At 43.0% G+C, this 17,532-nt stretch overlaps 1 protein-coding gene across 7 annotated transcripts in view; it reads left to right on the top strand.

The window, feature by feature from the left end:
* The window catches only part of mib1 (MIB E3 ubiquitin protein ligase 1), a 60,145-nt gene extending 43,667 nt beyond the window's left edge, over positions 1-16,478 (top strand). For 3 of the 7 annotated variants that reach the window (XM_026150222.1, XM_026150225.1, XM_026150220.1), the window contains 10 exons: positions 3,809-3,941; positions 5,246-5,332; positions 5,801-5,959; positions 9,461-9,642; positions 10,647-10,836; positions 10,916-10,994; positions 11,110-11,256; positions 13,259-13,330; positions 14,046-14,146; positions 14,357-16,478. In XM_026150222.1, coding sequence (XP_026006007.1) covers positions 3,809-3,941; positions 5,246-5,332; positions 5,801-5,959; positions 9,461-9,642; positions 10,647-10,836; positions 10,916-10,994; positions 11,110-11,256; positions 13,259-13,330; positions 14,046-14,146; positions 14,357-14,497 — 1,291 coding nt within the window. In that variant the 3' untranslated portion in view covers positions 14,498-16,478. The remainder of the gene's footprint in view (positions 1-3,808; positions 3,942-5,245; positions 5,333-5,800; positions 5,960-9,460; positions 9,643-10,646; positions 10,837-10,915; positions 10,995-11,109; positions 11,257-13,258; positions 13,331-14,045; positions 14,147-14,356) is intronic. The other 4 variants (XM_026150224.1, XM_026150223.1, XM_026150221.1 and 1 more) reach the window with 4 other exon arrangements.
* The last annotated feature ends 1,054 nt before the right edge of the window (positions 16,479-17,532 follow it).

Genomic DNA, 17,532 nt, shown 5'->3' with positions numbered 1-17,532 from the left:
CTGGGAGGGGGAAAGAATCCTACTGTAAGGTAGAAAGGAATGCTACCAGTTCGGCTCTGTTAGGCGGTTTAAAAAAGGCTGGGCAAATAACATTTTTTTTTTTTTTTGTTTGACAAAATACATTGAGCCAAAGGTTTGCTTATCAGCTTTTTCCAAACGCTTTACAGCTGTATTACATGGTCTTGATTGGCAGGTGCAGTTTGCTCCGTTGTCATACAATCCATTAAATTTCCTTTACCTGATATGGATAAAAACAGATCTATTTGTGTCCCTGAAACTGTTGGAAGCTTTGCAGAAGAAGAGTTTTTGCTGGGATTTTATTTTAAGGCCAAGAATTACCTTTGATACAGAAGCTTTGGTGAAGGTACTGGGTTTTTGCAGCCATATTCTTTGGATCTGTACGTTTCAACCATATAAACACTGTAAGATTTGCGAGACTGATCATTTTCATTAATGGCTGCATAAAGCAATTTTATTTTCTTGAAGCAGGTGGCACCTTTTGGTGACTCATTTCCGATGCAGAATTGGGATCTTTTTCTTGGGCTCGAAGCCTTATTTAACGAGTGACGGTATGCCAAACACGTCTCCCACATCAGAGTAACCATATGTTTGTGCGCAGCCATTAATCTTAGACTGGATGTTGACTGTTCCTGTTCTGCCCTGTCCTACCCACGTTATTGTCCCCTGACTCTCACTTCCTGTTGTAATAACGGCTACTGACCACCACACAGATGGCTGTCAGCCAGGCGAGGGCAGCAGAAGGGCCCTGTCGACCCTCACACTCACACCAGCAATTGCGAGCACACACACTGTCTTACATGCAATGACAAATGCCAACACACACAAAGCTGAGGGCATCAGAGTCACAGTCAATGACAAATAGCAGCCAAAGACAACAAGACCCAGTGTGGCGTTCCTGAGGGGCTCTTTGAGATCTCTCACAGGGTGACCCAGTTTCATGACGTACCCCCTTATCCCCTATATGCTAGCATACCCTTTTCCATATTCACCCTAGCATTATTTTATAAGGTTAAGTCATCAGTTATCTCAATTATGTGAATGTTAGCTCCCAGGTCAAGTCATTCTTCTGCTCAGTAAAACCTCTGCAGCCTGGGCTGGTCAGAATCGCTCTTTTCTCCTCTTTTCTTCCTCTCAACGTCCGACCTCATCAGCTAACACGCAGTTTCTCCTATACTCCCCTCAGTTGCAGCTAACACCACTCACCCCAGAGATAAAAACACAACTTAAATTTATTTCTCAGTTCTTAATTCAGTCTTTTTTTCTGCTTTTACAGCAAATAGCTTAACTGCATTGCAGCAGTGCTAGTATGGGGCATTAATATTAATGTCTGCCCATTTCACCCAGCGTGGCAGGGGAGCCTGTCAATCTAGACTTATATTGGAGGGGCTCCTTACGCCAGCGAACACCCGCCTCAGTGCTCAAGCGCCTGATTCGGACGCTAGAAGGCGCCACTGTGCCCTTGTATTAAAGCCGGTGTGCGTTCATTGGCCGGTTTTTCCATAGATGGTGGATATTTCCAGCCAATCCAGATGTGCGAATGTTCTGCCAGTAGGAGTGAGAAAATTGGTAAGAACGGGGGCTTCATGTGGGACAGTTTTGCCCTTGATTCTGGTGGGAACTTGTGGTTTAAAAAAAATGCAGCGTGTCCCTATGTAGCCAATTCTTCGCCAAGGCTAAACGAGTGTTGTTTTGAACCACTGGGAACAAGTTTTGCGTTGCAGCTTCAGGCGATAACCTTATGTGGCAAAATCTTTTCTTGAATGATTTGCTTGTTTAAGCCTCAACTCCTACCCAGCGGGTGGGCCACGGATGAAATTCCTCAGAAGTCCCCTATGAGATGTAAAATCTACAGTATGTAAGCAAATACGTCTTTGTAACAAAGGGGACACGTTATGAATGTGAGATTAGGCAGAATGGGTGCGGTTGCTATCACATTTAAGCAGTGCTCCTCTGCATTAAGTGGTTGAAGATGGCTGCAAGCAATGCAGGTGTGTGTGTGTGTGTGTGTGTGTGTGTGTGTGTGTGGGTCTGTGCAATGAGAGGGAGAGAGAGAGAGAGTGAGCAAAAGAGCAAGGGAGACTGGGATCAGTGTGCTGCGCTGTTCATCACTGCAGCAGTACGCCAGCCCTGAATCTCTGTCCGTACAGAGGTGCTGACTGCCTGCCCCGTGCCTCTCTGCTTTCCTCAAGAGGGTGTGCTGATGATGCTCTCTTTCATTATTCCAGTGGGAGGGAGGCGAGCTATAGGTTTAGCAAAAAAACACCCGCAGAGAGCCAGCCATCCTGTTCCCATTTAGACCAAAAGCTTGCTAGATTATTGTTTTATTTCGAACAGTTGAGCATTTTCACTGACCAGTGTCGACCGTGGCCTTTCCTGCCCTGTGCCCAAACCCACTGCCTCATTTTACTGTTTGAGATCCTGCTTATCTTAAGCACCCCAGTGCACGCTGGTCAGTTGTATCAAAGAGCCAGCGCCGAACTGGCCGCTTCTTTTTTGTCGCATTTTAAAGATATGCCCTGCATGCGTATTCAGGGTTAAACAAGGTCAGAAGTGTTCCCCCCAGCACTGCTGCTGCTGCCTTAATGGTGCCTGAAGGTACACTGTGTACCTATCTACAGAGAAGATACAAGAAGAGTTCAGGGATGTGCTTTTCTAAATGTTGTTTTATATTTCTTTGTATGTGAACAAAGTGAGTTGATGCACTGTTTGCACATTAAAAGCGGGAATTTGTCTCATTTGAGCGTTTAATATTTCTCTCTTCTGTATGCCCATGGGCTAGAGTAGGAACAAAGTTAGGGTCAAGAACAGAGAGATAATGAATGAGGTGAAATACATATTTAAGTAAAACTGCCATACTGTGAAACCTGCTTTGTTTAATTGGAAGAAGGCCACTAAGACATTTAATTACAACACTGTTAATTACAACTTTTTAAGTAAAATCTACATATTTTGACTTCAGCGTAGATTTCCATTCTCTGACTTTAATGTTCTCCAGCCTTTGTAGTTAATAAACAATGGAAATATGTATGTGCCGTTCTGTCTTTCTTTAATGACACTGTCGGCCTTTCTTTCTTTTTTTCTTTTCATCCCTACTCTGACACTGTGACTCCTCTCATACATTTGCCTTTGCAGCCACATGTCTATGTGGCACACATCCTCTAAATGACCTTCAGTGACACTGAACCGGTTCTTGTCGACACACGGGACCACTTCTGTTTAACAGCTCTGTTTAAACAATAGATGTTTCTCCCTTCCCACCTCGTCGGTTTCTTCCCCAGGAGGAGACCTGAGTGAATGCAGCTAAATCTTGATTACCAAGTTGCCTTCCAATGATATGCGCTTTTGCGCATCATCAAGGGAAATGTGACCGCCCTTTTTAAATCAAGAGTCTGTAGGGGGGACGGACACTCTCAGATAAGACGCAGCACTTGCACTGCTCAAAGCTTGATGTAAATAACACTGTGCTTGGTAAAGCAACTCCTCCCTAAGTTGATTTAGTATTCTTGTCGCCATGTGTGAAAATGGGATATGCCCTGCTGCAAAAAGAAAAGCTGTGTATTGGAGTGTGCTGTGTATAAGTGGCACAGTCACTGTGACGTGTACGGCACAGTGACTGAGAGTCATAGATAGGTTTTTGATTACATCAGAAAATTTATACCAAAATAACTTGATTGTCCTGACTTTTTGAAGGATTTTTTGTCTTCTCATGCACCAAAGCCCAGAATCTAGCAAAGCACTGACTTCTCTCCCTCCCTTGTCTTCCTCCTCCTCCTCCTCCTCTGTGCAGTGCCATGCGTGTGCTGTTATCCAAACTGCCGAGGCCTTGGATCGTAGACGAGAAGAAGGACGACGGTTATACTGCACTGCACCTGGCCGCCCTCAACAACCACGTGGAGGTGGCTGAGCTTTTGGTGCACCAGGTAGCAACATTTGAATGCATGCTTAATCACTTAACCTGGCAGCTATTTCTGTAATACATACTTTATAACAGCATGTCTACAGAGGCACCATTATCACTTAAAAAGCGCAGCAGAAGCATGCTCCCTGTGTATCTACCTAGATACCCAGATGTTGGGGAGTGTTTGACGCCAATGCTGTAGTTCCATGAAAATTTCAGAAAGTAGATTTGAATCTTGAATCTATCCTGCCTCCGTAGACCGCTGAAATGCAGTCTACGGCATGGGGATTTCTGTTTTGTCAGACCCTTGTGAGACGTGTGAATGAAAAACACATTTAAATAGTCATCTGTGTAAAGCATAATACAAAAAATTTACATTTCACAATTATCCCAAAGCACTGAAGCAACCTGCACTCTTAGCTTTACCTGCCTACAGACCATTAAAGCAGCTTTCACTGCACTCCCCTGCAGCCTGCAAGCTGTAGACCAGTTGAAGCTCCTATACATGCCTCTTTTTTTTCTTTTTTTATTGAATCCATACACTTCACTGGTCCTCCAGGAGTATTCTTTAGTGCTGCTGGGCCATCATATCCTCCTCCTCCTGCAATCATAAGTTCATGCTCTTTTCTTTTTTTTCTTTTCCTCACCGAGATTGCAGGTTTAGCTCCTTGGAGACTAACTCGCACACGGGTTTACAGCAAAAGTCACCTGATCAAGCAGGAACTGGGTTAATGAGGATATGGTGCAAGGCAGTAACATTGCTGCAACATTCCAGTGCATGAGTGTTCGCAGTGCAAGCTACCTTTCAGCAGGGACAGCTTTTTCCTCCCCAAGTTCCTGCATTGGGCTTGTTCGCAGTGATGGCTCAGCTTTCTATTCAAAAACTGCACCACAGTACAAGGTGCACTGCAGTTTCCCAGCCAGCAAGCCAGCCAGTCAGCCAGTCTTATTACTTTGGGATTTCACACGCTGCCTGATCACAATACTTATCTTCCCTCCACATCTCCTCAGCTGAGGTGTTTGCAATTGGAAATGACAATCACATGCAGCGTTATTGTAGGATGCCTTTTTTTCTCTCTCTGCCCCCACCAGCTTCCCGGGTGATACTTTGTTGGTCGGCAGGGCTAAAGGAAACAACGTTCTGTCACGGCAAATAAAAATGTTGCAGTCTTTCAAGTGCAAAGGAATTAAATATAAAATATTTTCTTTTTTCCTGTTTTTATTTCTCTTATTTCATTACTTGTCTATCATCTCTGTGTGCACAACATGTTTGTTGCCCTTGTGTATATTAAGCTTTTTTGCTTCCCTCTTGTTCCCAACACCCAGGGCAACGCCAGCTTAGACATTCAGAATGTCAACCAGCAGACTGCATTACACTTGGCAGTGGAGCGCCAGCACACCCAGATAGTTCGGGTTAGTGGTTCCTCTTTTTCTCATTTGTTCTCCCTCTCTTTCTTGCCTTACTTAGTGAGCATTGTGTCTTTAGTCATCTCTCAGTCGGTCTTTTTACACTGTGCACAAAGGGGAGTAGAAAAACATTGGTGCAGCTCCACATTTAATTTATACGGTTGGATGTCCTGCAGTTGAACAAAGTCCTGCTTCAGAGGGGAGGGAAAAAGGCTCTCTAAGGCTGGTTAGAGTGTGTTAGCGTAGCATCGGATTGAGATTGCCACGTTGCCACCTTGTGGACTCACAAAAAAATGCACTCTATAATTGGGTAGCACAATGCTGAAGCAGTTCATTGTGAGCAGCCGGCAACCTTATAAATCAGGATGTGGCATTTGCATTGTAGCATTAAATTAAAGTTGTTTCACGGCGGCTGCGAGTTTCCCTCCGCTGTCGGCTTGTGCAACTCTTTGTTTATGTGTTTCTCTTTAACAGTTGCTGGTGCGGGCAGAGGCCAAGCTCGACGTGCAGGACAAGGATGGGGACACGCCGCTTCACGAGGCACTGCGTCACCACACGCTGTCCCAATTGCGGCAGCTCCAAGATATGCAAGATGTCAGCAAAGTGGAGCCCTGGGAACCTTCCAAGAACACGGTACATGTGCATCTATTATTAACCTCGCTGTTCATCCTATATCACATTTTACGTGTGTCAGGGATTCTTAAGGAGGTGGCCATACATAAAAATAAAACAAATGTTTGTTTCTGTGTATCTGTGTTTACTGATATACAACTTTAGGTTTTTAGAATTTTTTACTGTAGCTCAGTAATAATGAACAATGCTGGCATACTGCAGTAAAGGCTGACTTAGTAATTTTAGGAATGCCATCTTATTATATGATTCTGTTCTGATGTTCTGATTCATTTAGACATTCCCAAATATATTAAGCCAGGAAGGCAGTGCACAGTAATATGGCTCGTTAACGAGTTTGGTCACCAGCCACTGTTTTTCTGCTACTAGTGACTCTGTAACATATGCAGCTTACACTATGCTGCTAAAAGCATTCGCTCGTCTGGCTTCACACGCATATGAACTTAAGTGGCATCCCATTCTTAGTCCACATATGATGTCCGCCCACCCTTTGCAGCTGTAACAGTTTAGGAGTTTAGGGTTGTGTTTATGGGAATGCATTTTTCCATTATTCCAGAAGCACATTTGTAAGGTCAGACACTGATGTTGGACGGGAAGGCCTGACTCACAGTCTCCGCTCTAATTCACCCCAAAGGTATTCTGTCGGCTTGTGGTCAGGACTCTGTGCGGGATAGTCAAGTGCGTCCACACCAAACTCGTTGATTCATATCTTTATGGACCTTGCTTTGTGTATCGGTGTGTGGTCATGTTGGAACAGAAAGTGGCATCCCTAAACTGTTCCCACAAAGTTGGGAACACGCAATTGTCCAAAATATCTTGGTATACTGAAGCATTAAGAGTTCCTTTCCCTGGAACTAAGGGGCCAAGCCCAACTCCTGAAAAACAGCTCCACACAATAATCCTCCAGAAATACACGACCTACCAATTTATGGCTGAGTTTCTGTCATTCCCAGTCACTTTTACTTTGTTATAGATCCACTACCACTGACTGGAATATTTAGCAGTGAGAACATTTTACAAGTAGATTTGTTGAACAAGTGGCATGCTATCACGGTCCCATGGTGGGACTGTTGAGAGTGACCCATTCTGTCACAAATGTTTGTTGAAGCAGTCTGCATGCCTAGGTGCTTGATTTTATGCACCTGTGACTAGTGCTGGGCGATATATATATATATATATATATATATATATATATATATATATATATATATATATATATATATATATATATATATATATATATATATATATATATCAATCATGTGGACGATAGAAAAGTGTCTATTGTGCCATTTGTCTGCTATCGTTTCTAACCTAATTTTATAAATTATTACATAAAATATACCATTAACCCCTTAAAACTGGTCGGAGCGGGCGCACTCTGTTTTGCCTAACTATTTTTTAAATCCCTGTAGAGCTGGAACCACGTAAGCTAGCGCAATAATTTTTTTGCATATGAAACCGGAGGAGTTGTACTTACATCTTATGCCATCAGCTTGTCCTAGGTCACGGTTTCCTTCCACATATAGCTTTGCAAAAACTGCATAAAAAGCACTTGCAGCAACAAAAACATAATATTCCAGAAACACGCTTTGCCGATCCAATCAGCTGTTCGTAACACTTCCTACGTTGGAATATAGGTCAGCGCGAACTATCGCATGTCCGCCATTTCCTGCCCGAAACCAGAAGTGACGTCATTTTCGCAGAAAATGTAATTTTTTACCTTCAGGGCCTTATAAGCCTATGCTGGTGTTTTTAAAAGTTATGTTTGACTTTATGCTTTTCTGTATCGTTTCTGGGATGCTTAGAACTAAAATTACACTGTTGGAAATAGTTTATTTTGATGCAGATGCTGTTTCTTTGCAGCAAGTTGGGAAAAGAAAATCTATAGCCAGCCGAAGATACAGCAGTCTTTCACACAAGGCCCTTATGAGAAAACGTCCCAGCACCATAAACAAATCACAGGAGCCATCTCGCATTACATTTGTAAAGGCATGGCCCCTGTTTACGTAGTTGAGAAGGACAGCTTTCGTGACCTTGTCAAAGTCCTTCATCCGAGGTACGTAAGCACTTCAGTAAAGTCGAGTTGCCTCGCTTATATGACGCATGCCGGGCCAAAGTAGAGAAGGATGTTTGCAGTGTCGTGCATTATGCCTTGATGACTGACCTACGGACGAGCAGAGATACGCAGCCCTACATGAGCGTAACCATTTCATTAACAAAGACTGCACCCTCTGCGCTCGCTGTTTACAGACTGCGTACTTTCCAGATGACCACAGGTCAGGTGGTATATCGTGATATATATCGTTATCGTGATATAAAATAATTCATATCATGATAAATATTTTTTCCATATCGCCCAGCACTACCTGTGACTACAGAAGTGATTGGAACACCTAAATTCAATGATTTGGATGGAGTGAATACGTCTGGCATTATAGTGTAGTTCTCCATATTTTCCTCTTTCCTCTCAGGTGACTGAGTGTAGATTCTTGTTATAGCTTTTAGCATTTGCATTCTTGGAAAACTTGGAAGTTGTCCCAGTGCTCTTCAGGACCTGTATACACACCTTTAATAAGATCAGCACCTGGGCCACTCTCCAATATGTGAAAAATGAAAGCGCTCCAGTCTCCATCACCAGCATCACTGGATAACTGCACCAGCCCATCATCCGCTCAGCAGCCAACAGTCAGCTGGCTTGCTGCTCCCTTTTACCCATCCTGAACGAGTCTGTCCCTCTGTAGAGGCCAAAAGGGCCATGTCAGGCCTCAACTGTCTCCATGTTAACACCACATCACTAAGCCCTATGGGGAGAAATTTAATGCATGGCTTGTGTGACAGATTTTCCATACCTGTCACCTTCTGTCTCCCTTCCACTCCATTTTCTTCTCTTTCTCCACCTCCTCTCTTCTGTCCCGCTTCCTGCCCTCTCTGGTTCCCCCCGCGGAGGAGCGGAACCGACAGACAGCAGGCCTAATTGAGATGTGTGCAGTTGGGTCACTCTCCCATGGCTCTCCCCTCCCATCAAAACGAGAATTGAATTAGCCGGCCCGATGGCTCCATCAGCATGAGATGTAAAAGCTACTGGTTGGAGACAATCAGACATGGAAGTTCTAAATTGCAGGAGAGACTTTGAATTGGGGTAGACTGAGTGTGGCGATGAGCTATGGGAGGGAGACAGATGTTACAGTTAATGGGATTTTGGGTTCGGGGTTAGAAGAATATATTTTCTGACAGTCATCTTAAGATGTCTTTCTGATCGTGTTATTCAAAGTGACCCCGTATGTATTTTAACATGAGTTTAAATCTGAAGACATTGATAAAATAAAAAAACTGTACTCCTAACTACATTACTGGTTCAAGTTCCACTGTGTGTGAGGTAGAGGCACATCACAGACCTCCCCTTTCCCCAGGTTCAACTTTAAAATAATCTGTCATGTCAAAAAAAACCCTGGTGCATCTCTAAGTTTATGTGTTTTCCTGCTTCCTTCTTGTTCTCTGCAGTTAATCATGGGCTTGGGCACCCAGGGGGCAGAGAAGAAGAGCGCAGCATCCATCGCCTGCTTCCTGGCAGCTAATGGAGCAGACTTGACCATTCGTAACAAAAAGGGCCAGTCCCCTCTAGACCTGTGTCCGGACCCCAGCCTCTGCAAGGCTTTGGCCAAATGCCACAAAGAAAAGAGCAGGTAAATGTTCTCATCTGACATTTTGCCGAATTGGATGTGAAGATCGATGCCACTCATGACTAAACAGTGAATATGAAGCTGGAGCCAGGAGGTGCCGGGCCGAGCTCAGCATAAAAAAACAAGCGTGGACAATCTGCATAAAAGCTTAGGTGAAACGGTTTCACAGAACATTATGTGCCAGGCTGTTCCTTGGCTAGCTGCTTCATGGAGTCTCAGGAATTCAACACACAACCAACCTTAAAGCTGGAAAGTTAGCATGCTTATGATGCCTTTTCGTCCATCAACAAGATTACACAAAAATTACCAAACTGAATATCATGAGACTGAGCAGACGTGTGGAGCATAGGGGACAGGAAAAAAACTTGAAATTCTGGTGCTTTCATTGAGTTTTTTTAAAACCTCAGATGCAATCATTTTTTATAAACTGTGGAGAGAGGGGAAAAAAATCAAATGCATATTTAGCAAAAAGAATAAAGTATTTCCAATAGCACAATCAGAGTTCTAAGTATCCCAGGAACTTGTAATTAGAGAGGCACAGAGTCAGACATCTCCTTTCAATAGCACCCGAGGAGCTGTGATAGGCCTTGGAGGAGGGGAAAACACTACAATTCCCGGGAAGATGACATCAGTTGCTGAACATAAAAACATGTCAAAATACATGCTGACAACGTGATGACGTATATTCCAACGTAGGAAGTGCTGTGAACAGCTGATCATATCCGTAGCGCGTCTGTGTCTGGGCTATAATGTTTTTGTTGTTGTATGCGCTTTTTACATGATATCTGTAAACCCATTAGTGAAAGGAAGCAGCGGTCTGGGACACATTGAATGGCATTAATTCTAGGTATGCACTAAAGGGTTAAAGATATAAAGGAAGAGATAACATTTTGGTACAGTCATGTTCTATTTTGTTCTTTTGATTTCATTTCCTCATCTTTCGTTTTCTCCGGCCTCTCGCTTGTAATCGTTTCTCTCTCTCGCTCACACACTCTCTTCTGTTCCAGCGGCCAGGTGGGCACCCGCAGCCCGTCTCTGAACAGCAACATCGAGTCACTGGAGGAGTGTATGGTGTGTTCGGACATGAAGAGAGACACTCTTTTTGGGCCCTGCGGACACATCGCCACCTGCTCCCTCTGCTCGCCTCGTGTCAAGAAGTGTCTCATCTGCAAAGAACAAGTGCAGTCGAGAACTAAGGTATCAAGAAGCACAGCTGCTACTTGACACAGACAGGAGTGAGGATTATTTAATTTTTCTTGTGTTTGTCCGTCCACAGATCGAGGAGTGTGTAGTCTGCTCCGATAAAAAGGCAGCGGTGTTATTCCAGCCCTGTGGCCACATGTGCGCTTGTGAGAGTAAGTTAACTTCACCTTTCAGCATCATTTTGCCTCTTTTGGCTTCTGTGTGAGTATTAAAGAAAATATAGATTTTTTTTTCTTGCACTGATGATCTTCTTCATCTTTCCTCCAGACTGTGCCAGCCTCATGAAGAAGTGCGTACAGTGCCGGGCTGTGGTGGAACGCCGCACCCCCTTCGTACTTTGCTGTGGAGGGAAAGGTATGGAGGATGATGCCGCTGATGATGATGATGATGATGATGATGATGATGATGACCTTAGTGAGTGAATTTTCCACACGTTTCCTTTTAATCCACCCCCTTTCTTCAAAGATTTTTCTTTTTCTTTTCTCATTTCTTTACTTTTTCCAAATAATCTGCTTTACTTTTATCTTTTGCTTTGTTGCTGCTTAGCTTTTGCAGTTTGTTTATGTTTGCGTCATTATATCTCAAATCATCGTGGCCGTTCTGCTCGAGCATCCCTGAATCGCCTAAAAAGTTTATGGTCCAAAGTCTGGACATATATAATGATTGCTGGGAAATTTTTGCTACATATATCAAATACGTTTTAAGATATATTACAAATGAAAATCTCACCACCATTTCTTACCATAAAAATTATATATACAATAAAATGTGTAATTTGCATCAAGAAATGTTCAGAATTTTTCAGCATAAAATATGGCAAAAAAAGATTAAAGCTGTCCTACAAACTTCCATGTTTGTGCACACTTTAAGAAAAATATTGATAGTACAGAAATAATACAATACAATGTACCTGCATGTCGTGTTAATGCAAAAACACACATGCAAAAAATTAAGAAAAGTGTTGTTGTCATTCAGTTTTCTTGCACGAGTCAGCAAATATGATGTACTGTACCACAAAAACAAACAAACGATCCAAAATCATCATCATATATATCCAGAATTCAATCAAGGCACATTAAGGCAAATCAGAGGTGGCTGAGCAGAAAAAGTTATAAATATGTTATGATTTGAGGTGGAATGATCATCACTGTCATGTTTTCTTTGTATTTTTTCATCCATAGAGACTCATTTAAAAAATATATATATATAAATAAAATTGTTACGCTTGCTTTCCAAACTGAATTCTACATCTAAATCTGTCATAATGTAATCATTAGAACCAATTGGCTCGCACCATTTGTAGTAGCCTCCACTTAGAGTTTAGCTCGAGTGGACGGCAGCCTCACTGCCATGTCTGAAATCAGCACACAGATCTTCAGAGCAGAGAAGATTTCATTTCAAATCCCAATCTTTTAATGTAGAACCCTAGAAGCCATCTCCAGATTGACTTTTACTGAATAACGTAATAATGTCAGAGCACACAGATAACCTTATTAATGTTCCTTTGGCCTCCAAAAGTTTGACTAATCACATTCACATAGAATGGATGAACTCATTTGTAAGCGTATCGCAGAAATGACCTGCAGCTCCTCCTATGATGCATGCATATAATACCCACATGAATCCACATTATAAGATCTCCCCCATTTCTGAAAAGAAATATGGAGCAGTTATGAAACTGTGCGGTGTTTTCAAAAACATTTTTCCAGCTGCAAAAGAGCCAGTTTCGATTTATTTTACCTAAAATATTGTGATGACAAGATGCACAAGTTATTTTATTTTTGGTTGCATTCACGATTCATCTTTCTGTTCTGCGGTGCATATCACTAGTGATTTCTTCTGTTTTTGTTTTAATTTGAGTTTAACAGTGGCACTGTAGCAAGTACGCAACTTTCATGTTTATACACATACATCTTATTTTTTTTAATTTCTCCATTTGTCAGCAAGTCGTACTTACCAGACGTGCAAAAGTGAATGCAGACCCAAGCAGTGACACATACACTCATGCAAGGGGCAGCATTGAATGCTTTTATTTTCCCCCTTTCCCCAGTAACCCTGCTTGTTGCTTCCTGTTTTAAAAGCAAATCTAGTGTGCAAAATATACCTGGCACTTGAAGCATTTTGACGCCATTCTTCTTTAATTTGGTGCATGGGTTTCATGTTGTACCTCTAACCCAGGCAATAGTCACCTGTAAGCAAAAAAGGGGAAAAAACACGTGCGACTTTAAGCAACCAGTAGAAGAAACTCTGTTTCCCGTTCTTTCCCTGATCACTGTTTCCAACTTGCTAGTTTTGCTTCTCAGATTCTTTCTCTGAACCTCTCATAGAGGCTATAGTGAGTAGTCTTGGTCATCAGGCCAGCCGCTGAGCTGGTGAGGGCAGCTCCTGCTATAACAATGTGACTGGTTATTCCCAGCAGGGAGCTCTAACAGTATGGCAGGGGGATCCCAGGATCTTCTCCAGCCCAACAATCTGGCACTAAGTTGGTGTAAGTATACCTCCATGATCCCCTCCCTTAAGAGAGCCTTGTTTATAGAGAACCTCCTGCAAACCTACACCCCCCACCCGAAGGTGCTGCCCTGGCCCCTCTCCCCCTCCCCTTAACCCCCTTTCCTCCGTTTCTCTTTCAGTGTGATGATATATATACGTACGATGCACATCCCAGGAGTCACACTGGTGCTCGCCGTGTTCTGGGAGATGTTTGGACAGCGAGAATAAGTCTCAGGAGGGCATCAGTCCAGAAAATTTGTGTCGAGCACTTAAATAATCCATTCAGGAAGTTTCACACACGTTTCATTATATACGAGCGAGCAAGCGAGCGCTGCATGATCATTTGTCCCGTGCCAGTTTATATTCCAGATAATTGCAAAGTGTGCTTTTCAGAAATCAAATGTAAAAGCAAGTTAGCGCGGACTGCCAGAGCCCGAGCTCGTTTGCCAACAGTAAACTTCAGCGCGCATGTGTTTGTGATCCTTCTCCATTTTCCAGAACCCATGTTTTAAAACGTACTCGAGCACCCGGCTCGTTTCAGAGCGGTAATGTTGTTGTGGCTGCACTCACTTTTATTGGCAATATAGTTTATAGTTTAAGAGGTCAAATCTGAGGTATTGCCACTGGTGCTAATCTTTTGGCTGATAAGTGCAGTTTGTTTTATTCTCACCATCTGTTTGCGTTTTTTTTTGTTTTTTTTAATGTCCAAACAGCCAGCGGAAACATCCCAGCCCTGCAGAAAGACAAGGCGAACACCAACGTCAACGCTGACGTGCAGAAGCTACAACAACAGCTCCAAGACATCAAGGAACAGGTAAGGTCACTAACCAGGTGTGGCTCGTGAACTAAAGCGGAAGAATAAAATGCAGTTGACCTGCAAAACAATAACCATTGCTGTAAAATTCTTAGGGATCAAATGCACGCCGGCACCATAAAGTTATTGTCCAGGGCTCGGCTCGGTAGTAATACTGACATGTTAAATGTGGAAAGGGTTTTACTACGACTGTTGCTTACTTGTGTGCAGACCATGTGTCCGGTGTGCCTGGACCGGCTGAAGAACATGATCTTCATGTGCGGCCACGGAACCTGCCAGCTGTGCGGGGATCGAATGAGCGAGTGTCCCATCTGCCGCAAGGCCATCGAACGCCGCATACTCCTCTACTAGACCCGCCGACGAACTCTCTTTGCTTCTCTTAAAGCCCACGCTGAACACGCTCGCCACGCGGCAACCACACCTGCTGCTGCTGCTGCCTCCATCCTCACAGCCACCCGCGTCAGCCAGGCACATCTAATTCTGTCCCACAAACGCTTTCTCAGTGGGTCGATTGCGTTCAGGTGGAATTCCTGTTACAAAACAAGGAAAATCGATGAATTGACTGAAGTTAATTGTGCTGTCCTGTCGCCGTCAGTGCAGCCAGAAAGAAAGACGCCTGTTTCAGAGACTTCATCCTTTTCCCTCCCATTCCCCATCTCCCTTTTTTGTGTTGTTTCCATTTATTCTCTCAACATTTCAAACAGTTGTCCCGTCTCGAGTCTGAAGTTCAGAATCAGAGTTTTGGATGTGATCACTTTGGGGGGTATCAGCTGAGTGAGAAGCGTGGAGGCGACGAAGGCGGCCTGTTACCGTTTGATATAAAGTTCTCATTCATCTGTTTGCAGTCCAGTGCCCACTGCAGGCAGATTTTATTGTATTTGTAAACCTTTTTTCAAGTGTATTTGTATTGGAAGCTCCTTCGTTTATCACGACAGTATGGCAGTATGGTTGCAGCTTTGGCTATTGCAACGCTCTGCTCACCGACTGTCCCTGCTCTTAAAAACCAAATGTTGGCAGTTTTTGCACTACAAAAAGCAGGGTTTAAATACTCCGGCCCCCACCCCGCGCTGACTCCAGGGGGAACCCTTGGAGCTCAGTGATAAAACGCAGATATAGTAGTGTAACTGCCAGGTAGCGTGCTACACCCCGTACTTTGTTTACTGAGCTGAGTAACGACAGCAGTGTTGCAGCACCCTATCGGCTGCAGATTTAAGAACTGCTGTGTAGGGATTCAAGACAAACACAACTCTTTTGACTTCTGTCCACTGACACCCCCCCACCTCTCTTGTTGTAATTGTTTGTTCCACACACAAACTCACATGAGGCAAACATTTCTGTAACAGGAGAATCTTGTCGCAAGTTAGTGTTAAAGTGTTTTGAGACTTGTTCGTATTGTCTAACAAACAAAATATATATGTATATATAAATATATACAGTTTACTGAATTGCTAATTTATCGGTGATGACATCGTGCCATTTGCTTCCAAAAAACAAAACAAAACTTGTGAACGAACGTTGGGGGGGTAAGGTGCTCTTTGTGTTACTATTTTTTTAATTTAAGCGTATTTCCTTTTCTCAAAGTCTACCTAGTACAATCTATTACAACACTAAGATGAAAATATAGAGTAAATTATTTTGTATCGCTGCCCAAACAATAGGACTTGTAGGTGTCACTGCCTTCCTACGATGTAGCCTCAAAGTCTCTCAAACATTCTGCTCCAATCTTTGTGTTTTCCCCCATTTTTTTGACAGTAGCTTTCTAGAAATCATCAGTAGAAGCTTTTTATTTTTTTGTGGCAGTTTTAAGGCAAACCTGTTCGTTTGCAAAACAAAACAAAAAAAAACTTTTTTGACATAAAGTGTCTGTTTTTTGTGTTGTTATTTGAGAGGAAAGATAAACTTGCCTTACCTCTTTTAAAAAGCAGTTGCCCGTGCGGCGACTCAGCAAAGCGACTAACTAACTGCTTGGGAATTTGCAACCACGTGCAAGCTAAATTTTTTTGCCTTTTAAGCAACTTTAGTACAGTTTTGTTTCTTTCCTGGTCACGACTCTATAAGCTAGAAGCACTAATACGCTTTATGGTAGTATTTTTTGTTATGGTTGTGTTTGAACAAAAAGCCCATTTGTTCTTTATTTTCAGTACCTGTAACTGTCCTTGTTAGACCTGTAGACGGTAGTATTTTCTTTGGCATGAATGTTTGACATATGCAGTACGACCTGTGTCAATAAAAGAAAACGTTCAGTCTGTATTGCGAATAAGTGCTTTAAAAAAAAAAAAAAACAACAAAAACAACCATATAGCTGAAATAAAGGCCTCCGTGAACCAAGAGACATTAAAGTCTCTGTTTGTTTTTAGATTCTCCTGAACTTTTAATGAGCTTTTCTTATGTTTGTTTTTGTTTTAAAGTTGAGCTCACATGTTAGGGTCCTATAGGCGAGAAAATTAGCATTTTGTTGCTTTTCTCCTGCTGTGCAGTGTCTGCCCTCGCAGAGGAGACGGGTGGCCCAGAAGGGAGGCGAGAGGTAATTGAAAATGCTAACACCTCATAATGACTCAGCACCAGCGTGTGATAGGTCAGCTATGCTAATCAGAAAGAGACAGAAAAGCGCAAGAGTGGGGTGCGGCGCGGTGGGTTTAGGGAGTTTAGAGTGATGCATCTTCTCCGCTGAGCAGTGCGACAGCAGGGCATCTCCTGAGCAGTGAGAAATTATGACCAAAGGCCATTTATGTTCTAGCTCATTGACTAGTCCATTCATAACCTGGACGTCTTTGAGCTTGTCTCACATGCAGCAGCAGTATACAGCTGCTCAGAGCGAGACATCCATCATGCTGTCACCCTCTCACTCAGTGAACACTGTACAGGAGGCTCTGACAACTTTTTCATACCATCTTGGACTTTTTGCACGAGGCCCTTACAGATGCTGTAAAGTCTCCTGGCAAGTCTGTGATGCTTGGTTATTTATATGCAAGCACTAGTCTTTAAAACAGTAGAAGACCATATGGTTGACCAGCTACATTGTTATACAGAGTCGCTAGCCTAAATCTAATTTAAACTACGTGTCAGTGGGATAAAAGCGACATACTTTCTTTTATGGATGGATAAAAGTGGTGTGGTTGACACAAATCTGTGGAGGCTTGTTTCCACCACTGGGAGTGGATATCTACGAGTCAAAATTTTTACCTACTAACTCAAACTTCTGATAAAATAACTTCAGTGGCGGGAATGTGCTTCCATAAAGTCGTTTCTGGTTAAAAAGGCTAAAGCTGGAAATTTCCTAGCAGTAGCAGGTCATAGGCTTGACTACCAGTACACATTTACACACACACAGAGGGCAACAAGTTACTTATTTTTCTGAGACTAGTAAGAAACTGAACTGTTTGACT

This window comes from Astatotilapia calliptera, chromosome 18 (assembly GCF_900246225.1).
Source record: "Astatotilapia calliptera chromosome 18, fAstCal1.2, whole genome shotgun sequence".
NCBI classification, from domain to species: domain Eukaryota; kingdom Metazoa; phylum Chordata; class Actinopteri; order Cichliformes; family Cichlidae; genus Astatotilapia; species Astatotilapia calliptera.
This window is presented reverse-complemented; position numbering and strand designations above follow the sequence as displayed.